This window comes from Prionailurus bengalensis, chromosome C2, assembly GCF_016509475.1.
Source record: "Prionailurus bengalensis isolate Pbe53 chromosome C2, Fcat_Pben_1.1_paternal_pri, whole genome shotgun sequence".
Taxonomy (NCBI): Eukaryota; Metazoa; Chordata; class Mammalia; order Carnivora; family Felidae; genus Prionailurus; species Prionailurus bengalensis.
The window spans coordinates 121799748-121825322 of record NC_057350.1 but is presented as its reverse complement, the minus strand read 5'-3'; the positions used below and the strand labels follow the sequence as shown (position 1 = coordinate 121825322).

The window sequence follows — 25575 nt, the reverse complement described above, 5'->3', positions numbered from 1 at the left end:
GAGTGATATTGCCTCATGTATGTAGAGATCTTTTATTTAGTTAAAACAATGCTATTTGTATTAAAAGAAGAGAACCTCATAAAACCTAAAAGGAGATCTCCTAAAATAGACATAAATAGTTTTCTTTCAATAGTCAGAATACTGGTTTTTATTTTCCTAAGTTGAGAGAGCTATCTATCTTTGCCTTTTGTTCCTAACTTTAGTTTCATGATTTTGCTGATCGGAAGGACTGGGATGCATTCCATCCTACTCTGGTGGCAGAAGGGCTTTTTGCATTTGCAAATGTTCTAAGTTATCTTCGTCTCTTTTTTATGTATACAACAAGCTCCATATTGGGTCCATTACAGGTAAATAATTAATATTTCTTAAAGAATATTTGTTAGATGTCATTATTACTATATTTTTCTATTGATCCACTAGAACATTGTTCTCTCTGATGTTAAAGTTAAACTTTGCTTTTGAAAATAATTAACAATTGAGAGGACACTGCATGTTCATCTACTTCGCTTTTGACTGAATGATAATCCTGTGCTTTCAGGTATTCAGACTTTATTAAGCTGTGGCCCATTGTCCCTGTCCCCTCAGTTCATAGACATAGATGTGTTTAAAATGTAGTTATACTTAAGACAGTAGAGGAACATGAAAATCTTGTGTTTTGACAAAATGAATCTCACATTTAAAGTTTTAAATAGTATATATGAGGGAGGTGTTGTGCACAAAGAATTCATACTTAATGATGATTTTGAAAATATGTAAGCTATATTTCTAAAATACTCTTTCACTTTGTTTAATAAATATTAAATGTTATAAGTTGGAAAATGACATTTTTAGGCTAACAAATTTCATAGAGTTCATGTAGTCCAGCTTTATGCCTTAAACTACTTTATAGCTCAAGAAATTGAGCTTTTGAGATGGTGATTTGTTCAGAGTAGAATAGTTATTATGCATGAGGGTCCAGGACTAAATGCTAAGTCCCTTTACATTAAAGAAAGGACTCATAATTGTTTGAATTTACCACAGATTGTAATAGTGATTGTTTTTAGAGAAAGGGGATCAACTCTGGTAGGTGAGTAGCTCTACATATATTGTGAGTTATGAGTCTGAGAATCTGAGCAATATTCAATTTTTCTTGATGAGTCGAAATTTGTTAGGAATGTAGATTTTAAAAACATTTTTAAAGGAGATATTTTTAAAGAAAAGGCATAATTATGTTCTCCAAATAGAGATATGAAAATAAAATATGTAGGAAAAACTTGGTTTGATTTGGCTTGTGCTATCATCATGCAACAGTATTTCCTGGAGTGTGAGTTCCTTAACCAAGTCCTGATTAATTCACAGTGCACATTATCACATTAAAGCTTGTAAGAAAGATAAAGAAACTTGTTTAACCTTGTTCAAACTATCATGACATAAACTCATTTAATGTGATACTCATTTTTCATTAGATATGTTCAGGTCTCTGTTTTTCTCCAAAAAATAGTATGTGAAACACTGATTTAGACTGTTATTTTGATTTAATTTTGCCACTAATATCTTCTATGACTGTTTTAGTCAATAGTCAACAGTATTTTTACATGCGTGTTGTTTTGTTGTTTTTTTGTTTTTTTCTTAGCTAAAAGCTGATGATATCACTAAGTTTCTTTTTTTATATGTATCACCAAGTTTCTGTATTTTTAAAAATATATTTCTACAAAGAGTTAAAAAGGAAAAAGTATGCTATTGTTTCTTAGTGAATTATCTATTTTTCTTAGAACTATTGAGTCAGGTCTTCTGACTTAATCTCTTCCCCAAAGAACTATATAGATGTGTATACAAATACTGAATAAGTAGGTTTTTGTCATTTCAGCTGTTGTGTTTTTCTTCTCCAGCAGGACAATTTAGATTGTCGCAATGGCCATAGAACTGACAGATGATTTAGGTGAAGCCAACAAATATTTATTGTGTTCTATTTTTTAAAAAGGTCTGCTGGTTACTCATAACATATGCTTAAACATTATGATTTAGTTAAGCAAATGATTTTTTAACATTATCTTTATTGGGGCACCTGGTGGCTCAGTCAGTTAAACATCTGACTCCTGATTGCAGCTCAGGTCATGATCTGAAGGCTTGTGAGATCAAGCCCCACCTCGGGCTCTGCACTGACAGCATGGAGCCTGCTTGGGATTCTCTCTCTCTCTCTCTCTCTCTCTCTCTCTCTCTCTCTCTCTCTCTCTCTCTCTCTCTGTCTCTCTCCCCCCCCCCCACCTCCTTACCCCCCTCCCTCTCTCTCCCTTTCCGTCTCTGTCCCCCTCCCCTGCTCATTCCCTCTCTCTCTCAAAAGAAAGAAAGAAAGATTTAAAAAAATAAATAGAATAAATAATCTTTAGCAAGATATGCTTTGCATACAGTAAAATAAACCCATCTTAAATATATAGTTTGATGAGTTTTTCAAAAGTATAAATTTGTTTAATCACTACCATAATCAAGTTAGCATGTGCATCACCCCAAAAATTTCTTGACACCTTTTTGCATTTAAAACTCCCCTTACCCTCACCCCAGACCACTGTTGTCTGGTATAGGCTAGTCTCAGAACTGAAGGATTTGGAAATACAAATAGAATTAGTTGGTATTGCAAAGCAAATCTTCCCAGACAGAAGGTTGTCTGCAATTTTTACAGTGTTACTGTTCCTCATGGTTGCAAGCTCCCTGTTCCAGGTCATTATATCAAGTCTGTATCCTACAGAGAGAAGGGGAAAGACAGAGGGCAAAAGCCAGAAAATATGGGCCAACTGTCTTTCTCTTTTTATCAAGAGAGCAATCATTTTCCCTGGAGCCCTACCACATATTTCCACTTATAACTCATTGGCCAGAATTTGGTCATATGGTCATTTGTAGCTACAAGGAAGTCTGAGGAGATGAGTATTTTCATTTGCCCCCCAAAAAATCAAGGTCTGGTTAGTCAGGAAGAGAGCAAAGAATAGATATTGAATAGGAATCTATAGATTCATATTTTCAGGCTTTTACTTAAAGATATTTTCAAATAAAGACATTTGTGTTACAGTGTAGTCTTACTAACATGACAGATTTGTATTGCATAGTTCTTCCAAAATATTCTAGAAAAAGTTCTTGTAGAAAATTTAGAATACATTTTTCTTCCATTTTGTTCATCATAAGTAAGGAACTCAATTGAAAGGGAGTAATCCAGTTATGAATGTAAAACTAGAAGTAAAATGCAAAAAAAAAATTGACAATAAGTTAATTACTTTAGCAAAAGAGCAACTTTATTCCTTTACATATATAACCTGTTATGTCAGATAATGTTTTTATGTGATTACTGTGATTATCTCTATTAACTTTTTTTCCTTCCAAATATTTGCAGAAGTTGACAGACTTTTATTTTAACTGGTTATATAACCTGTGGTAGGGGTACAGATTACTCCCTTGGTTAGAGTGACCATATTTTATCATCCAAATGGAGACACTTTGGGGAATGAAAGGGATGCTATTTATTACTAACTTGGGAAAACAAGTGGAAACTGGGACTGTCCTAGGCAAATCAAGGTCACAGGAATATCATATAGTGGAATATATAAAATGGTTCTATATTCAGCAGTGGTTGAATCCTCTATTTTAGTACTTGACATTTTTATGATTATGCTCATTAAATTTGTAACTTATGTCGTAGGTAGACTCTGGAAGGTGGCTTTCTACATCTGGCCCTACTTACTTTGTAGCTATCTGTCGCTAAACTCATCTCTGTCCCTTACTGAAGTACTTCTCCATCTGGGCCAAGACCAGTCAGTAATCTCACACATGTCCCATGCTATCCCAATTCCATGACATTGTTTATGTTATTACCCTGTTTAAAATGTCCCACCCACTCCTCTACTTGTCAAAATTTTATTCATTCAGTGAACAGTTTTTGAGTGCCTGGTAAGTACTAGACACTGAAAATACTAAAATGAGTAAGCTCTGGGGCACCTAGCTGGCTCAGTCAGAAGAGCATGCAACTCTTTGATCTTGGGGTCGTGGGTTCAGTGTTGGGTATAGAGATTACTTTAAGTAAGTAAGTAAGTAAGTAAATCTGAAAAAAAAATTAATATGCTCCAATATCTCCTTAAAGAACTCAAGTACACTGAGGGTGACAGGCAAGCATGACATTTACAGTGGTAATTGCTGTCATAGGCACAGCTCATAGAAAGGGCACTCACTTCAGTTTAAGGCACTTACCAGAAGAGATGACACTGGAATTAAGCCTTGAAAGATGAGTAGAATGGAGGCCGGTTAGGCATTCCAGGGAGAGGGAACATGTGCCAGTGTTAGAGCTCCTGCCTCTGGAAAATCCATTCCTATGCTCTTGCTCCCCTGCTAATGAATAACTCCATCCAGTGAACTTGGTACTTTGAACCTCCAATGAGCACTTCCTAAAGCTTGTGTTAATTGTAAGACAATTAAAATTTAGCTTGTCTTAAATTATAGACGGTGTTGTCTCTACTAAATTAAAAATTCCTTGAGGATAGGGACTGTATCTTTATTTTTTCAACTGCACTTTACTTACTGCCTTGCCATAGTAGTCACTTACTATTTGATAAATTAAATGGTCTTGGGTAAAGACAAATGTTGATTGGTGTGCGAGAAGAATAAAGCTGTTGGGCTATATCCACTACCTGTTACTGGAGCTGCTTATTCAAAATAATAACAACCACCACATTTGTTTAACATTTCATGTGGGCCAGGCACTGTGCTAAGTTTTTTCGCCTTATTTCATCCTCATCACAACCCTTGTTATTTTTATTTCCATTTTACAAATGGGGGATCTAAGGCTTAGAGAGGTTAAGTAGTTCACAGAACTAGAAAGAAGTAGTCAAGAGCTGAACCTGAGTCTGTCTGAATCCACAGACCAACCTGCTCTTCAAAGTTCTTCTGCTTTTATAAAAGAAGGATGCTACCTAATATGCTTCAGCAAATGTAAGAGTCATGATTGGACATAAATCAGTAATGTTACACGTTTTAACAAAAAAAGACATAAAGATAGAATCTAAAAATAAAGTGGTAATTATAATAATAACTGTTAACATATGGGCCCTTACCATGGATACTATTCTAAGATCTTTATTTACATTTATTACCTCATTTAATCCTCACAGTTGTTCTAAGAGTCAGACTCTTTTATTTCCATTTTACAGAGGAAGAAACTGAGGCATAGAGATATTAAGTAACTTTTACAAGGTCACACAGCTGGTAAGTAGCCAAACTGGGATTCTAACCCAGTGGTTTGGCTCCAGAGCTAAAGATCTTCACCAATCTGCTAACTTGCCTCTCTGTTTTCATTGCTACAGAGTAATATGATTCCCTCGTTAACTTTTATTGTACAATACTTCTTTGGGCAGGCTTTAATAATTTACAGATCTTAAGAATTCTTCCTGGTTTATCCACATGTTTCAGATGAATTAAGCACTTGTAGTTGGGTCATTAGAAAGAACAAGACAGAACCAACCAACTGGGTTCAAATTTTGCTCTGTAACTTACTGTTACTGTTACTCATCTCTGTGAGTCTCAGGTTCTGTGTCGTTGTGAGGATTAAATGGGTCAGTATATATAAGATGAATCTCATAGCAGGTTTCCTGACACATGATGAACTTTACATAAATCATTAGAGCCGTTTCTTCATTTCCTTTATAGTTAGTGGAGTTAACTGTCGCAAATCTGAAAAATAACACAAAGAAACTTGGAAAATAAGTGTAGCATCTGACACATAAAGGCATACTTTATTCATAGTGAATCATTTGGCTTTACTGGATAATTAATAGATTTAATTTAGTGTTCTGTATCACATAAATGGCATATTGTTGTCATTTGCAGTGAGTAAAGAGTGATTTCATTTCAAAGTGCCTTGCATTTTAGGGTATACTGGGGATGGACATTTTTCTTTGGAAGCATAAATGTTACACTTAGAGGGAAACTTAGAGGTCATTAGTCTAGGAGTTCCCAGGTTGGTGAGACTCAGAATCACTAGGGTTGCACATCAAATCTGTATATCTAAGTCCTGCCCTCAGAGATGCTGATTAAATAGATTGGCATAAAATCTGGCCAAGTTTTAATAGCATGTAGATGAGTGAGTTTGATGTAGTATATGACCATCCCTTTTATAGGTCAGGAAACTATGGCCCAGCTCACACAATGTTAGAAAAAAAGACTTGGTGTAAAATGTTAATAGTTACATCTTTTTTGGATATTTATTCATGTATTAATTCAATAAGCTCATTACATGAGAATGAAATCCTTAATTGCACACAGCCCCCAATTTTTTAAATATAATTTATTGTCAAATTGGCTTACATACAACACCTAGTGCTCATCCCAACGAGTGACCTCATCAATGCCCATCACCCACTTTCCCCTTTCCCCCACCCTCCCATCAACCCTCAGTTTGTTCTCTGTATTTAAGAGTCTCTTGTGATTTGCCTCCCTCCCTCCCTATTTATAACTACTTTCCCCCCTTTCCTTCCCCCCTGGTTTTCTGTTAAGTTTCTCAAGATCCACATATGAGTGAAAACATATGATAACCTGTCTTTCTCTGACTGACTTATTTCACTTAGCATAATACCCTCCAGTTTCATCCATGTTGCTGCAAATGGCATGATTTCATTCTTTCTCATTGCCAGGTAGTATTCCATTGTATATATAAACCACATCTTCTTTTTCCATTTGTCTGTTGATGGACATTTAGGCTCTTTCCATAATTTGGCTATTGTTGAAAGCACTGCTGTAAACTTTGGGGTACATGTGCCCCTATGAATCAGCACTCCTGTATCCCTTGGATAAATTCCTAGTAGTGCAATTGCTGGGTCTTAGGGTAGTTCTGTTTTTAATTTTTTGAGGAACGTCCGCACTGTTTTCCAGAGTGGCAAAGCCCCAAATTTTTAATGGGAGAGCTGAGATAAAAATCACAAAGTGATGTTTCAGAAAAGCTCTTGCAAGGAGTTAGAAGCAAGAATTGAATTCTACCTCTGCCATCTATTCTGTTACCCTGAGCAAGTCACAATCTCTTTGAGCTTCAGTTTGTCACTTGGAAAAAGAGAGATAATACTAGCCTTTCTGATCCTACAGGATAAATAAAAATACATGATACCTCTTGGAAAATGGTAGAGAGTTATATAATAAGGCATATAAAAAGTAGCTATGTGTTCAACATTTTAACTAATATGCTGGGCTTTGAAGCTTATTGATATGGTGCCTGCTCTTACAGCCTGCTAGAAGAGACAAACGTAAATATTGGTATAAAGTGAAAAATATGATTTTAGAGATTATGGACAAAGTACTTTGGAGCATAACTGAGGGGGTGCTTGGAGAGAATCTGGACAGCTTCTTAGAAAAGGTGACATTTTGGGGCGCCTGGGTGGCGCAGTCGGTTAAGCGTCCGACTTCAGCCAGGTCACGATCTCGCGGTCCGTGAGTTCGAGCCCCGCGTCGGACTCTGGGGGGCTGATGGCTCAGAGCCTGGAGCCTGTTTCCGATTCTGTGTCTCCCTCTCTCTCTGCCCCTCCCCCGTTCATGCTCTGTCTCTCTCTGTCCCAAAAATAAATAAACGTTGAAAAAAAAATTAAAAAAAAAAAAAAAAAAGAAAAGGTGACATTTGATCTGGGCCTTGAAGGGATAAAAAGCTTTCCTGGCAAAGAACAAAGTTACATGTACAGAAACATGAAGTCATAAAAGCATGGCGTGCTTAGAGAAGACAGGATGTCTTTCGTATTTGGACAGTGGGTGGCATTTGGGAAGATGAGGCTGAAAAAAATAGACTGGGCTGGACTCTGAAGGCCTCTGTGCCAGGAATTTGAATATTATCATACATGCAAAGGAGGTTTTGAGTGTGAATGGCTTGATCAGATAGAATTTTTAGACAGGTAATTATGGTGTTTTCTGGAGGAAGATTTGGAAGGAGAATGACTAGAAGTTGTCATTATTATTGCTTCATTTTTTCAGCAAGTTTTACAATTTAACACATGATATGAACCCTAACGATACCAGCCTTCACCCTATCAGATATTTCACATGTTTTTGCTCTTCTACACAGTGCTCTGTATGTAGGGTCTTTGCCTCTTTTAAATTATCTCCTAAGGATAAATCTCCAGTAGGGGTGCCTGAGTGGCTCAGTGGATTAAGTGTCTGACTTCACCTCAGGTTATGATCTCACGTTTGTGGGTTTGAGCCCCACGTCAGTCTCTGAGCCCTGTATCGGGCTCTGTGCTGACAGCTCAGAGCCTAGAGCCTATTTCGGATTCTGTGTTTCCCTCTCTCTCTGCCCTTCCCCCACTCCCGCTCTGTCTCAGTCTCTCTCTCTCTCAAAAATAAACATTAAAAATGATTTCTTTCCAAGGTACTTCGGTATAAAGCTATCATTGATTAAGAAGGAAATGTATTTCTTCTCTTTCTCACACATGTAAAGCTTGCTGAGTTTAAAAGCTCCCTATTTCTTCTCTCAAAATTTTGCAGTGGGAAGTGAGGAAAGCACAAGACTTCAAAAGGTACTACATGGCCTAGTCAAATGTGCAAGCCATGCATATTGGACCTCTTCACTGTTGCAGAGTCCAGTTTACCAGGCTGTGGTGTGCCTAAAAAATTTTAGCACCCCTCTTTTACTTAATTGGCTGGCTCACTTTAGTGGGTTAGAGAGGTTTGGCCACTTGCTCAATGTCACTACCATTTTGTATCAGTGGTAAGTGGCATATTTTATTTTGGTAGGTTTGAGGCAGTTAGACATTTTATTTGAAGCTGGATTTAATTAACTGTGTAAAATTGATCTGGTAAGTTTTGAGGAAGGGTTGTTTTTAAACCCTATTTTTTGTATAAGTAATAAATGCAAAAAAAAATGCATACAGTAAAGAAAATTCAAAGGAAGAAAGTCTGCCTTCCAACCCCAAGTCCTACCTTCCATATTTAAGCACTATTAAACAGTCTCTTGTGTAAACTTCCAGAAATGTACTGTGCGTATTAAATCCTATCTATACGAAATATATATCTGATTTATACTTTAAAGAAATAGAAATGGGATCTGTTATAATACTGTTCTATACCCAGCTTTTTTGACTTAATATTTTATAGACATTTTTCTACACCAGCACATATAGATGTACTTCATTCTTTTTAACAACATTTAAGATGTTCTAATTTTTTTGTGACCTCTAACAGTGCTGCAGTGAAAACCCATGTATATACATGAATTTTGCATATTTCCTATCTATTGGCTAAATGCCAAGGGATAGAATTGTTGGGTCAAAAGGATAATGTCAAATTATTCTCCAAATTTGTATGCTAATTTAAATACCAAGAATTTATGAAAAGTACCTATCACCCAGATTTTGAAAGAGTATTGGAGGACAATGAAATTAGGCTTGAATAAAGCTCCCAGACACACTACATGTGACTGCATTACAAAAGATACCCATGTTAATTAGACCTATTCATCTGGTTTGCACACATATTTTCTTATAATTGACCTAAAATGAAAGAAAATTGACCACCTTGGCAAAAAAAGATTAGGGCAGTCCTAGAGAAGGAAATGCTATCTTTGGAGAATTGGTTTAGAATTGGTCACAAAAAGCAAATTAAATACTTTATGTCATATGATTTTATAGTTGTAAACTTTAAGAAGCCATAAAAAACATAAGCGTTTATTTCCCTTTAGGCTTGAGCAAGGAATTTTCCTTCTATTCCTTGCAAATTAGGCCTTTTCTTAAATCTCCATGTCTCAGCCTCTTACTTCTTCCCAGCAGTGTCCTCTGCAGACCTGGTCCAGATTCAAGAAATGTGCCATTGGGGCGCCTGGGTGGCGCAGTCGGTTAAGCGTCCGACTTCAGCCAGGTCACGATCTCATGGTCCGTGAGTTCGAGCCCCGCGTCAGGCTCTGGGCTGATGGCTCGGAGCCTGGAGCCTGTTTCCGATTCTGTGTCTCCCTCTCTCTGCCCCTCCCCCGTTCATGCTCTGTCTCTCTCTGTCCCAAAAATAAATAAAAACGTTGAAAAAAAAAATTAAAAAAAAAAAAAAGGTGCCATCAACACTAACAGTGCTGGCATGATTAGGATGGCTTTTTTTTTTTTTTTTAAATGTTTACTTATTTTTGAGAGAGAGAGAGAGAGAGACAGTGTGAGCAGATGAGGGGCAGAGAGAGAGGGAGACACAGAATCTGAAGCAGGCTCCAGGTTCTGAGCTGTCAGCACAGAGCCGGACATGGGGCTAGAACCCATGAATTGCGAGATCATGACCTGAGCTGAAGTCAGATGCTTAACCAACTGAACAACCCAGACAACCTTTTTTTTTTTTTTTTTTTTTAAAGTAGGCTTCACACCTAGTACAAAGCCCAGCGTGGGCTTGAACTCACACCCCTGACAACAAGACCTGAGCTGAGATCAAGAGTCGGTAGCTTAACCAACTGAGCCACACTGGTGCCCCTAGAATGGCTTTTTGTTTGTCAGTGAGACTTTTGATGTCTTAAAAGTATGGAACTATCTTAACCAGATGGAATAAAAGGAATCATATGTTTGTTTTACTTTTATTGCCTGGTCATTTAATACTTAATATTTTGTTTTCCTGATAATTTTAATGAACACCTATATAATATATTCCACAGATTTCAATGGGACAGATGTTACAAGATTTTGGAAAATTTCTTGGGATGTTCCTTCTTGTTTTGTTTTCTTTCACAATTGGACTGACACAACTGTATGATAAAGGCTATACCCCAAAAGAACAGAAGGACTGTGTGGGCATCTTCTGTGAACAGCAAAGTAATGATACCTTCCATTCGTGAGTGTCTTTTTAAATTTTTAGTAAATATATTTCTCTCTATTGTATTATATATGAATTAGTACCTATAGAAATAGAACTTCAAATTTTCTTTAAAACATTCCTTTTTAATAAATACTTACTTTTTCATTAATCATGTTGTAGTTTTCTTTACATAAATAGAATCTTAAGCAATTAACAGGCCCACGATATTACATTGTTTCCCCTGCTGCTTGTCTTAACAGAGGAGTTCTTGGCATTTTGTACACTGTTAGGATTTGGGGCAGGACAGTTTTCTGTCAGTCCTGCGTATTGCAGGATGTCTCTGCTCTTCACATATTTTTTTTATTAAAATTTTTTTTTAACATTTATTTATTTTTGAGAGACAGAGCATGAGCAGGGGAGGGGCAAAGAGTGAGGGAAACACAGCATCTGCAGCAGGCTCCAGGCAATGAGCTGTCAGCACAGAGCCCAACTCAGGGCTCGAAATCCTGAATTGTGAGATCATGACCTTGAACCGAAGTTGGATGCTTAACCAACTGAGCCACCCAGGCACCCCATACTTTTCACATATTAAATGTCAGCAACTGTCCATTATTGTTACAGGCAAAACCATCTCTCATATTTTCAACACTTCAGTAGGAGGTCAATAGAATTGAGAATCATTAGAGCTTCATAAACAATTTTTTTCTTTAATTTACTGTATCATAAGAACTTAAACAACCAGTTGTGAGGCAGACAAAATACCTCCCCTCATTTTTAAGTAGCATAATGGAGAAGGGGTGTGGAATTAGGTATTTGTTGTGTTTGTTATGTACCAACTATTCTTTAGATACTTGGATGTCATCTTATTTAAGATTAAATGAATAATAAGTATTTATTTAACACCTTCTATATAACAGACACTGTTCAAAGTACTGAGTGAATGAAGTACCAGTGAGCAAAACTGCCTCATAGAGTTTATATTACAGTGAGGTGATATAGTCAATAAAAAGAGAAATAAAATACATATTACACAATAAAAAGGACCAAAGAGACAAAGCTTGGCCAGGCTTCTCCCTATGTGTGAGAGGTTGCAATTTTAAATAGACTAGGGAAGGCCTCACAAGAGATGACATTCAGGTAAAGATACTAAGTTGATGAAGGATCAAGCCATGAAGAAGATAGTTGGAGGAAGAGCATTCACCGATCCAAGGAATGGCAAAGGCAAATGCCCTGGGATGGGAGTGTGGAGTTGGAGGAAGAGCATTCACCGATCCAAGGAATGGCAAAGGCAAATGCCCTGGGATGGGAGTGTGGCTGGCTGTTCAAGGAAAAACCAGGAGGCCACTGTGGATGGAATGTAGTGAATGAGGGCAAGTTGTAAGAGATGGGGTCCAAAAGGTAATGAGGATCATGTAGAATGTTGTTGATCTGTGATCTTTGTAAGGACTTTGGGCTATTGAGATTGAGAGCCATTTGAAGTTTTTAAGCAAAGGAATGGCAACATCTAATTAGGCACAAACAGGGTCTTAGAGGCTGCTATGTTGATAATACAAAAGCAGTAGAAGGTTAAACAAAGTAATTTATCCTTTTAAGTGTATTTCTTTGTTTAAGACATATGTAAACTGTTGGGTTCAATCTCATTCATTTTAAAATGTATTCTTGGATTATCAATGTTTTACTTACGGAATGTTAATATGAATGAGTTCTTCATTTTTGCTAATTAAGTGCTTTAATTTTCTTTTAAACAGAAATGTAATTGTCTTTACAGGTTCATTGGCACTTGCTTTGCTTTGTTCTGGTATATTTTCTCCTTAGCACACGTGGCAATCTTTGTCACAAGATTTAGTTATGGAGAAGAATTGCAGTCCTTTGTTGGAGCTGTTATTGTTGGGACATACAATGTCGTGGTTGTGATTGTGCTTACCAAGCTGCTGGTGGCAATGCTTCATAAAAGCTTTCAGTTGATAGCAGTAAGTATTCATTCTTGTAAAAACTTTATATTCTTTCAGATCATACCAAATGTATGTAGTAGATAAGGCAGCCAAAGATTATAAGAATTAAGGATTAGTATTATTTTAAAATTAAATACAGATTAAAAAAAACTTTTTAACGTTTTTATTTATTTTTGAGAGAGAGAGAGAGAGAGCGCACAAGTGAGGGAAGGTCAGAGAGAGAGGGAGACACAGAATCTGAAGCAGGCTCCAAGCTCTGAGTTGTCAGCACAGAGCCTGACACAGGGCTCGAACTCCTGAATCGCGAGATCATGACCTGAGCTGAAGTTGGATGCTTAACCAACTGAGCCACTCAGGCGCCCCTAAATATAGATTTTTTAAATGTAAGTAATGTATATTAACTACAACTCTTGAACCAAATTTTTACCTACAAGCTGTGTAAACATTTGGACATCAAACATTTGGACCATGTAAAATGATATCCCCCCCCCTCCACATCTCTCTCTCCTTTGCTCTTCCCTCCCCCGTGTGTGTGTGTGTGTTCACATTCTGTGTTGCTTTTTCATTTGGCTCTTACAGAATCATGAAGACAAGGAATGGAAGTTTGCTCGAGCAAAGTTGTGGCTTAGCTACTTTGATGACAAATGTACATTACCCCCACCTTTCAATATTATTCCTTCACCAAAGACTATTTGCTATATGATTAGTAGCCTCAGTAAGTGGATTTGCTCTCATACATCAAAAGGCAAGGTTAAACGGCAAAACAGTTTAAAGGTAAGATATTAAAATTGCAACTTGGAAATTTTAACAATTCCTAATCACTGATGTTTCCTAGAGTGTAAATATGCAGGCTCCTTAAGGCCTGGGACTGTCTGATTTTTTTTTTTACTCATATATCCCTAATGCATGGCATAGTATCTAACATAAAGTAAGGATTCAATATGTGAGAGATAGAGCTATGATTTTTTTTTTTTTTTTTATGAAATCTTGTCTCAAGTTTTAAAACATGGGAAATATTTAGAATGCCAATTCTGTCAGCATAGATAAAGATTGACTACTGGAGCCATCTCATTTTTCTAGTTTTTCTTGAAAGTTATTCATTACATGAATAATTCAGTTCATGTTGCTATAAACCAGAGGTTGGCAAACTTTTCTTTAAAGGGCCTATTAGTAAATCTTTTGGACTTAGCAGACTGAGACAAAATCAAAAATACTTTGACTATAATAAGTAATATAACAAGAAAGAGCACAAATTTCCACAAGATTTTTATTGGTGAAATTTAAAATGTAACATTAATTAATAATTTAATAATTTTTTGTAATACAGATCTAATGAAAAGAATGGAATTCCATTTTGGGGGGGAATAACATTTTGTTTAATTGGGTCTCAAAATCAGTATTCCCTATCATCAAATTAATTATAAATATTCATCTGTAAAAAACCACTCTTCGCTCACAGGCCATTAAAAAATAGGAAACAGGACGTACTTGTCCTGTGGGTTGTAGTTTGCTAATCCTTCCTATAAATTGAGGATTCCTAAGAATATTTTTAAATCCAGAGAAGCATATAGGTGAATGAATAAAACAAATAGGCAGGCTGTATCTGTTTTAAACAAGTGATGAATATTATTTTGTAACACATAGTCCCAAAAATATAGCCCAATAAAACGTGTTTGTATCTGTGAAAAATCTTAAAAATTCACCTCATTTAAATATTGTTTATAAAATTGTATCATATAATTGTTTGTTTTGAAGGAATGGAGAAATTTGAAACAAAAGAGAGATGAAAACTACCAAAAAGTGATGTGCTGCCTAGTGCATCGTTACTTGACATCCATGAGACAAAAGATGCAAAGTACAGATCAGGCAACCGTGGAAAATCTAAATGAACTACGCCAAGATCTTTCAAAATTCCGAAATGAAATAAGGGATTTACTTGGCTTTCGGACTTCTAAATATGCTATGTTTTACCCAAGAAATTAACCATTTTCTAAACCATGTAGAGAATAATTTTCAATAATAAATCTGAAAGATTGGATTTGCATAATTTGCAATTAAATCAGTAAGATATATATTGAATTAAAATGAAGAATTATGTAAAAGCCATTCTTTAAAATATTTATAGCATAAATATATTATGTAAAATATGTATATAGGATTAGTTTTTTTAAACCCTCTATTAGTAGCTTTTTTGCAGGTGCAAAACAGATTAAGTAGATAGATTTTGTTAGCATGCTGCTTGGTTTTCTTACTTGAACAGTGCTTTAAATTTTTTTCTTTTTATGTTTAAGAAGGGCAGTTATAATTGTGCACATTGCCAGAAGGTTTTGTAAAGTGAAGATCAGCAAATGTGTGCTGGTCTCCATCCATAGGATACACTTGAAATATAGTTAAGTCATGGTTTTTAAAATCTCTGTTTTAGGAGTTCACATTAGTTCAGTATTTATTGTTTAGGAGTATAGTTTAATCTAAAATAATAGTCTATTTTTTTTTATTTTGTTATAATCTTAAGTAACAAAGAAAAACCTCTAATGGATATTTGAATCTGTTTATGTCTCTATAAATTTTAAGTCACTTCACAGTTTTTGTTATTGTAATATATTTACTTTTACATGGTTGTATTCACTTTATATTTTTGGTTTTTCACTTAATAGTATTTTATATATACATTTCCATGTATTGGTATAGTCTATATATTTAAATTTTTATGGAATTATATAGTTTTTGAAAGATATAGTCAGTAGACTTTTCATTTTATAGAAATAGAGTATTTGAGTATGTTTATAGGTTTGCACAGGTATTTCACTAAGGTTAGGCATTTGGTGGCTTTTAATTTTTCTTTATCATAATAGTGCTACAGTCTTTTTCATTTTTCAGTTTGGAGTGACTGTTCATAGTTATAAAGCTAACCCAAAATAAGGATTTAGAAGATACTTTATCATATGTAGTCACAGCGTGTTTTGTTTTTGTAAATTGGAAGACCCTTTAATGCGAGGATTTATTTATATTTGGACTAAGGTTCTTGAACTAATCTCCCAAAGTATTTTCCACAGAATTTAACATAGCTTCTATAAAAGTGACTTCTTGCTTATTTGTGGATCACTCTTACTGCTTAAGATAAAAAGTCTTGATTTTTTTAAATTGGAGAATAAGATATGTAGTAAAAATTTTTTTCCTGCATTCATGTGAGGGATGTAGTTAAAAAAGTTTCACAGGCTATTGCTTGTATTTTCTTGCAGCATTTCCAGTTAAGAGGTTATTAGGTATATAATTATCTTCTTAACTGAATTTCAGATGGTGTTAAGGCCACAGGGTGCAGGTAACCCTAGGTCTGTAAGCCCCACTGGTCCGGGGGGTCATTGTCTAAATATATTAGTATTATGCTTCATCTTGCTTTTTACTTTTTATTTTTTTTAATTTCCAAGTTGTAAGTGTTCCCTCTTTGGGGCAAATTCTTATAAAAATGTTTATTGTAAAGTTATATATTTTGTCTACAATGGGATTATGCACTTCCCAGTTGGGATTTTACATCAGGATTTTTAGTCATTCTAAAAAATACCTAATTATTAAATCAAAATATTTATAGAGTGCCTACTGTATGCATGAATTACTTATAAGGTATATTTTGGATGACAGCATATTGTAAGAAAAAAGGTAAATAAAACTTGACATTAGATTATAAGTTGGTGGGATCTGTTTATTGTATTATCATATACTTTTATACTTTTGTGTTGAAATATAATTCACATGGCATAAAATTCACTCTTTGAAAGTGTACAATTCAGTGTATTTTTTTTTTTTAAATCATGGTTAGAAAGATCTAAAATGTAAAACATCAACATCGGACCCCTCTGTGCCCCTTTCCACCTCCAGTGGCAAACATATTGAACTCTTTTAGCTATTTCTTGTATTTATAAATACCATGTTTTGAAATAATATGTTCACACAAAGACCTGTGTCTGTGAACATTTATAGCAACTTTATTCATGATCCCAAACTAGATCGCTGAAAACAGCCAAATGTCCATCAGCTGGTGAATGGATAAACAAGGTGTACATCCGTATGGTAGGTATTTATTTACTCGGTTATACAAAAGAATTGTATCAGAGTTCAGTCAGAGAAGCAGAACTACTAGGATATTTGTATAGTGATTTGTTTACAGGGATTTGCTGTTACACGTTGGAGTTGGTTAAGCAGTCTCTGTGAGTCTATTGTTTGCATCTAATGCTAGAGTTAAAGTTCACATGGTAGGCAGTTGACACTGAGACCTGTGTCACTTCTTACTGTCTCCAACTTTGACGATGTGTGTATCCTGTGTGAAAAGTTGCCTTTTGCCAGGTTGCTAAATACACACCTGGCCCAGGAGTCCAAGAAGCTGAAGGAGGATCCAAGGAAAGGTGAAACAATGTAGGTCAGACTGTTGTCCCACCCCAAAAGTTGAGCCAGCAGGTAAGTTACCCCATGTTCAAGCTACAAAAGTGCCTGCATAAGAAATGAGATCACTGCCTCTTCACTTCTGCCCTTCAAATTTCACTTTAAAATGTGTCTTGTGGGGCACCTGGATGACTCAGTTGGTTAAACCTCTGACTCTTGATTTTGGCTCAGGTCATTATTTCACAGTTTGTGAAATTGAGCCCTGTGTTGGGCTCTGTGGTGACAGCACAGAGCCTGCTTGGAATTCTCTCTCTCTGTCTCTCTCCCTCTCCCTCTCTCCACCCCCCTTCTCTCTACCTCCCCCCTCCCCGCCCCCCCAAATAAACTTAAAACAAAAACAAACAGTGTGCCTTGTGGTTTACCCTAAGGGTATGTAAGAAAGAAAATTCTGGGAAACATAAATTAGCCTAGCCAAGTTAATACAGGGACAAACTACCGATCTATGCAATAACATATGTCTTTTTTTTTTTTTTTAATGGTTGTTTATTTTTGAGAAAGAGACACGCACAGAGTGCGAGTGGGGGAGGAGCAGAGAGAGAGGGAGACACAGAATCCAAAGCAGGCTCCAGGCCCTGAGCTGTTAGCATAGAGCCTGACATGGGGCTCTAACTCAAGAACTGAGATCATGGCCTGAGCCAAAGTCAGGCGCTTAACCGACAAAGCCACCCAAGCCCCCCCATAGATGAGTCTTAGAAGTATTATGCTAAGTGATGAAAAGGCTACATACAGTATGATTCCATTTACATGACATTCTAGAAAAAAAAAGCTATGGAAACCCAAATCAGACCATTGGTTATTAAGATCTAGTGGGAGAAGCCTGATTGCATAATCAAAAGGTACACTTAAAAAGGGTGAATTTTAATGAATACAAATTATGCTTCATTAACCTGAAAAAAATACATAAGCCTACAACTTACTAAAAGAAAAAAATAACAGTAGGCCTAAATCATTATTAGTCCAAAGAAAACAGTGCTTATGCAAGTTAGTAGCCCATCATTAACACAACACAGTGGGGTGAAATATAGTAATAAATGCCAAGGTAAATTATTTTGTACTATTTTTTCAAAATAATTTTGGCTATTCTAGCTTTCTTCCTCTGTCATATAAATTTTGGAATTGGTCTATCAATTTCTACCAAAAAAGGTGGTTTTTATTAGAATTGCATTAACCTTGAAATTTTTGTTTTCCTCCAAAAATACATTTATAATATCCAAATAGGCTGAGATTATAGGTCATGAGGAGTAAACCAATTGGGCCTAATTATTCAGAATTACATTAAGAAAATATTAATGGTGGGGCGCCTGACTGGCTCAGTTAGTGAAGGGTCCGACTCTTGGTTTTGGCTCAGGTCATGATCTCATGACTCGTAGATCAAGCCCCGCATCGGGCTCTTTGCTGATAGCAGGGAGCCTGCTTGGGATTCTCTCTCTCTCCCTCTATCTCTGCGCCTCCCCTGATCATGCACACACATACTCTTTCTCAAAATAAACAAAAAAACTTTCAGCCACATAAATGACAGGTAAGCTCTGTTTTCTTCATCCTGCATTCTAGGGTGTATCTGTCTCTTCATTAGAAAAGATATTTAATCCATCCTTCAATTTTAGGCAAATTATTCTTGTTGAAAGATATTAAAATTATCAAGTGCTATGTGAAAAGAATTTTAAGGAGCTGCCTCAGTAGCTCATCCAGAAATTTAATTAATTTTGTGAGGTTATTTTAATATTCTAAATTTTAGATATTTTAAACTCATCCTCTCCCCTTAATATTTCAGTGGAAATAGCAAACAGTCACTGTATTTTCTATAATGGTCATTTTAATACAGAGGATTTCCTTTTTCTAAGTTATAAAACTAGACAGAAGCAGCTCTCATATTCTCTATATCCTCAGCTTAAGTACTTTGTTGATGGTGAATGGCACAAATTTGTTGAATGAAAATTTAGCTTTATCTGCTTGTGTAATATCCTAGATACTTACGTAACAGTTGTGTGTTCTAGAACTTATTTCAGCAAATTGGGTTGGAAGAAGACTTAGATCACCTACTTCAATCTTCTCATTTTATAGGTGAGAAAATCGCCATTTTAAGTAATTTGTCTAAGACTGATTCATGACTGACCTGAGATCCTGAGCTCAATTTATTGTTTGTGTAAGATATATCCCAAAGCTTTACTTTTTTTATTTATTTCTCATTGTAAGTTCATCTTGGTCACAGAGTGGAATTTAAGATGTCTTAAAAGGCCTTGCTTTTCTAAATGAATAGTTTATTAAAGACTTAATTTATGACCAAGGACAGAAACAGACCAATGAGATGAGGAAGAATTAGGAGGGAAAAGAAGGACTGTGAGGTAGTAAGCATATATAAAAAATCAGGAGGGGTGCCTGGGTGGCGCAGTCGGTTAAGCGTCCGACTTCAGCCAGGTCACGATCTCGCGGTCTGTGAGTTCGAGCCCCGCGTCGGGCTCTGGGCTGATGGCTCAGAGCCTGGAGACTGTTTCTGATTCTGTGTGTCTCCCTCTCTCTCTGCCCCTCCCCCGTTCATGTTCTGTCTCTCTCTGTCCCAAAAATGAATAAACATTGAAATACTTTAAAAAAAAAAAAAAATCAGGAGTCAGTCCACCCAAAACATAAGCCAAGGCATGGAGGGACCAAGGGTTTAGAATGGAGAAACTGAATGATTTTATTTCTGTGCAATTTTATACCCTGATCAATTTGGTTATTCAAGGATCTAGAAACAATTTAAAATCTGTAAGGGATCTCAGGATCCAATTCAACTTTTTCATTTTACAGATAAGGAAACAGAAAGTTCTCCCACTGATACACTGTGAAGGAGAATACAAGTCTTTGTCTGCTTTGTCCAGGAAGCTCTTAACTGCATTATGTCACTGTTAATACTAATTTCTTATAAATTGATCAGCTTTATGAAATCTTTAAGTTTGTAAATTTTCTTAATATATTTCTGTTCTCAAAAACTTCATCTCACTGTTTAAATGTAACCTAATCTTGGGGCACCTGGGTGGCTCAGTCAATTAAACATCTGACTTTGGTTTAGGTCATAATCTGGCGGTTCATGGGTTCAAGTCCCACGTCGGGCTCTGTGCTGACAGTTGGCAGCTCAGAGCCTGGAGCCTGCTTCAGATTCTGTGTCTCCCTCTCTGTGCCCGCACTTGCATTCTGTCTTTCTCTCAAAAATAAATACGCATTAATTTTTTTTTAATGTAACCTAATCTTAGTATCAGAATATCCCTGAAGCAAAATATAACATTTCAAAATTATAATCAAATTTTAGCCTTTTTAAGCCTAATTGTTGACTTTGTTTTTTAGAGGAAGAAATAAATTACAAAAACAAAGAAGTCCAGTTTTTAAATTTTTTTAAATTGAAGAACAGTTGACGCACAATGTTACATTAGTTTTCTGGTGTACAATAGAGTGATTCGACAAGTTTATACATTATGCTATGCTCAGCACAAGTGTGGTTACCATCTATCCCCATACGACACTGTTACAGTACCATTGATTATATTCCCTATGCTGTACCTTTCATCCCCATGACTTAAACATTAGAATATTAAATAACAACTTTAAAATTCTTCAGACCAAATCTCTATGTATGTCCCAGAGCTACTCTGTCTGAATACCCAATTCTATACATCCATGCACGCTCTCACACTTGTACATCCTATGTTAAAAAGAGGCTGTTTGTGTATGAATAATGACCCTCACATATTTAATTCAAGATACTTAATTATAAACGATTTTTAAAAATTCAATGTTTTGTCCTTGGGTCAGGGGTTATATACACATCTAAGGAACAGACTTGTGAAACTATCAATTCTAATCACTTACCCGCAGGGTTTTGGGGTTTTCTATTTGAATTATATCATATTTGCATTATAAAAGTCTTACTTCTTCCTGTCCAATGTCATTTATTTTTCTTTCCTAACTACATTGGCTAGGCTCACCAGTAGAAATGTTGACTTCAGGCATTTTTGTCTTATCACTGATATTAAAATGCTTTCAATATGTCACCATTTGCTGGAGGTTTTCTCATCAGCATAAGGAAGCTCTTCTGTTTTTAGTTTCCTCAATGTTTATTTTGTCTTGAATAAATATTGAATTATATCCAATGCTTTTCTGCATTGTTAAGTCAAATGATTTTTCTCCTTTAATATATTGCAAGTAAGGCTAAGAAACCTTCCCTCCCCGTTAAGAGTTGACCTGTGTTTGGGGTAACTGGGCGGCTCAGTCGGTTAAGCGGTGGCTCAGGTCATGATCTCACAGTTGGTGAGTTCAAACCCCGCATCAGGCTCTATGCTGACAGCTCAGAGCCTGGAGTCTGCTTCGGATTCTGTGTCTCCTCCTCTCTCTGCCCCTCTCCCCCTCTCACTCTGTCTGTCTCTCTCTCAAAAGTAAATAAACATTAGAAAAAAAAAAGAATTGACCTGTGTTTAACTCCAGCTTAATTTACTTAGTAATCTGATATTACAGCATGTCAACTATGTTGCTAGACAAATTTATTTGTGGTATAAATGAACCCTGGTTGGTAAATTGCATTGGATTATGAGGAACTATAATTGAACTATAAATACCTGATAGGGGACCTGCAGCTTTAGGTCTTCCTGAGCATGTAACTCTTAAAAGGAGGCATGTCCTCTGAGGTGTCTGGAAGTTATGCCTATGGAGTTCATACAAGAGATACTGGTTTCTGAGGAGATATGAACTTAAAGTTGGAGTGTCTGCACCCGCCTTACATGAGTCAAGTCTCCTGGCATCTGAGACATTATCTAGGAAGGCCAAAGAAAAGAGCTCATGTGATCTGGTTGTGTGAACTGCTGCCAGAATGCTGCACAGGCTCCTAAAGTAGAAAGTCTGACCCTGTCCTGTTAAGCTCTGATCCTTGTGCTATAGCTTTTTGGGGATCCTGCTGAACCCCAGGGAGAAAGGCCTGTGGTTCTCTTAGGAGTCTGAATGTTTAGTTGCACCTAAATCTCTCTAGTTGGCATAGCAGATCTATTAGCGCAGTGAAGTGTGAACATTGATTCCCTAATGGTAAATCGAGCACGTGTTTCTGGGGATAAACCCAACTTGATTGTGTTCTATTTTGTTTGTTGGATTTTGTCTGATAATTATTTTCTTTTTGCACCTATGTTCGTAAGTAAAATCAGACTGGATCCTCTGTTTGCTCAAGTTTTGGTATTAAGATTATACCAATTTCATAAAAAGAATTGCTATCTGTGACTTCTTTATTTATATTCTGGAATAGTATATGTGAGATTGGCAGTATTTGTCCCTTGGATGTTTGGTCCACTTTCTAAGTAAAACTATCTGGACCTGGGGTTTTATTTGAATAAAGAGTTATAGTTACGATTTGGATTTCTTTAATGGTTATAGGACAATTTTGGCATTCTGTTTCTACTTGAGTGAGTTAAGTAACCTCCCCCCTTTAGAAGTTTGTCCACTTCATCTAAGTTTTCAAATATATTTACATGAAGTGGTTCATAAGACCCTTTTGTTACCTTTTAAGATTCTATAACATCAGCAGAAATTTTTATTCCTAAATTGTTTTCTTGTTCTTTTTACTTCTTTTCTTGCTTAATCTTGTAAGAATTTTGTCAATTACTAGTCATTTTGGAGAATCCATTTTTGGCTGTTAATTTTATGTATTTATGATTACCGTTTTACTCAATTTCTGTTCTTATTTCCTTCTACCTTTTAAAAGTTTAGTGTGTTCTTGTTTTACTAACATCCTAATGTGTGTCATTCACAAATTATTTTTCACCCTTTTATAATGTCATTTAATTTTATAAATTTTAAAGTGTTACTTGAAGTGTACTTTGAAGTGTTCCTCTACACATTTTTAAATTTAATGTTTCTAGGGACACCCCGGTGGCTCCGTTGGTTGAGCATCAACTTTGGCTCAGGTCATGATCTGGTGGTTTGTGGGTTCAAGCCCCAAGTCAGGCTCTCTGCTGTCAGCACAGAAGCCTGTTTCAGATCTTCTGTCCCTCTCTGCCCTTTCCTCACTTGTGCTCTCTCTCTCAAAAATAAACATTTTAAAAATAATTTAGTGTTTCTACTATTCAGTTTTTAATACTTAATACTTTCCATTATAATTTCCTTTTTATTATAAGTTATTTAAAAGCACATTTCTCAATTTCCAATATCAGGTTTTTTTTCTTGTTTTCCTATTGTTTACTTTTGTTATTAATTTCTCACTATTCATTATTTTTGGAGAAGGATGTCCATATGATACTTATGCTTTGATATTTGTTGAGATTTGTTATTTTTTTTTAGTGTTTATTTTTGAAAGAAAAACAGAACGTGAGTGGGGGGAGGGGTGGAGAGAAAGGAAGACACAGAATCCAAAACAGGCTCCAGGCTCTGACTGAACCACCAAGGCGCCCCAGTACATTTGTATTTCTGTCATCAAATTTTGTGATATTTTCCCTGATTTCATTTTAATGTCTTGCCTTCTTTTTGTTCTCTGCTAGTTTAAAAATTTCAAACTATGTAGTCTCTTATAGTTGCCATAGATATATTTTTTTAATATTTAAAATATTTAATATTAACAGAGCATGACCAGGGGAGGGGCAGAGAGAGAGGGAGGCACAGAATCTGAATCAGGCTCCAGGCTCTGAGCTGTCAGCACAGAGCCGAACGTGGGGCTGGAACTCAGGTACCTCGAGATCATGACCTGAGCGGAAGTCGGATGCTTAACTGCCACCCAGGCGCCCCTCCCTAGATGTTTCAGTATAAAGGCTTAAGTTCTCAAAGTTCTAAAAGTAGTATTTTTATCCTTCTCTCTCTCAATATAAGGGCCTTAGAATACTTAGGGCAAGCTCTCTCACTGCCACACACTTCTTTAAATGTTTGTTTTCTACTTGAAGATTTTTTTTGCAAATTTGTTGGCATGTATATAAATATGTCCATGAATTCAAGCAATTGGAGTTTCTGGCAATATTACTTAATTTGCATTAGAACTACTAATCTGAGCCTGGCTGGCTCAGTCATTTAAGTGTCTGATTCTTGATTTCAGCTCATGTCATGATCTCAGTTTGTGAGATTGAGCCCCTAGTTGGTCTCCTCACTGATAGCATGGAGCCTGCTTGGGATTCTCTGTCTCCCTGTCTCTCTGCCTCTCTCTTTCTCTCTCTTATGTGCACTCTCTCTCTCTCTCAAAAGAAATAAAAATTACAAAAAAAAAATTACTGGGGCGCCTGGGTGGCTCAGTTGATTAAGTATCCAACTCTTGGTTTCAGCTCAAGTCATGATCTTGCAGCTTTGTGAGTTCGAGCCCTGCACTGACAGTGCAGAGCCTGCTTGGGATTCTCTCTCCCCTTCTCTCTGCCCCTCCCCCCACTCTGCTGTCTGTCTCTCTCAAAAATAAATAAACTTAAAAAAAAGGACTAATCTGTAGCTGTTCTATTATAAGGCTTTTCTTTAAAGATTTCTATTATTAGTTTATTTCATTTCAGCAGTCTGGAAGGTATAATGGGAGCCCAGTAGCACTTTCCTACAGAAAGAAAAAAAGAAGATAAATGTCTTCAACTAAGGTTAACCTTTGAGTAAGGTAAGTAATGTAACAGAATTTAAGATTTGGGAACTTTGCAAGATTCATATATTTTTGTTATGGGAATTGAATTGAATTCAAAGGATGAAAATTAAGCTAGCAAGACCCCCTGAAACACAGCAGAGGATCTGGAAATGTTTTATGATGTATTAGTATGATCACCAATTTGTTCATCATGTGTATTTGATTCCCCAAGTACAATTAGCTAAAAACAAAAACAAAATGTAGTCAATTATACTTTAAGAAGAAATAAAATTTTTAAAAGAAAGAACCCCTAAGAGAGAAATAATTCCCAGAAGTCATCTATCTAGTCTAACTCCTTCAACTCATAACTGAAGAACTCCACTTTAGTCAAAATAAGTGATTTATTGAACAAGAAAGAAATTAAGAAATGGTTTTTGGACCAAAAAGAGCATTGTCACTATTCAGCTTATCTGTTTTGAATAATTTAATTAGAAGACAAACCAGTGCCATACATTATTAACCACTATTTCCCTAAACAGTTGAAAGTCTTGTTTCAGAGATGTCAATGATTTAAATAGTTATTACTTTTCCCAGTTTTTACCTCACTGTGACTCAAGCACCCACTTGGAAACCAATGGAAGTCTTCCCGCAGGTTAACGCAAGAGGCTGATAGCTGCACACATGTTGCCTTGTTGCCTATAATGCACCAATTAGAAGAGATGAAGGAGAAAAAAGACTAAAATGGTTCTTTTTTTAAAGTAATCTCTACACCCAATGTGGGGCTCAAGCTCATGTCCCTGAAATCAAGAGTGGCATGTTCTAGTGACTGAGCCAACCAGGTGCCTCAAAATACTAAAATCTTTAGTAATCACTTTCACGTCTCATAACATGCATTCTTGAAAGGAAGTCACTTGC

The 25575-nt window shown here is 36.1% G+C and overlaps 1 protein-coding gene across 7 annotated transcripts in view; it reads left to right on the top strand.

The window, feature by feature from the left end:
* TRPC1 (transient receptor potential cation channel subfamily C member 1) overlaps positions 1 to 16380 on the top strand; it is a 66033-nt gene extending 49653 nt beyond the window's left edge. For 6 of the 7 annotated variants that reach the window (XM_043595222.1, XM_043595219.1, XM_043595223.1 and 3 more), the window contains 5 exons: positions 204 to 347; positions 10607 to 10782; positions 12515 to 12716; positions 13278 to 13472; positions 14454 to 16380. In XM_043595222.1, the coding sequence (XP_043451157.1) occupies positions 204 to 347; positions 10607 to 10782; positions 12515 to 12716; positions 13278 to 13472; positions 14454 to 14681 (945 nt within the window). In that variant the 3' untranslated portion in view covers positions 14682 to 16380. Of the gene's footprint in view, positions 1 to 203; positions 348 to 10606; positions 10783 to 12514; positions 12717 to 13267; positions 13473 to 14453 lie in introns of those variants that run through there. The other variant, XM_043595224.1, reaches the window with a different exon arrangement.
* Positions 16381 to 25575: the final 9195 nt, after the last annotated feature.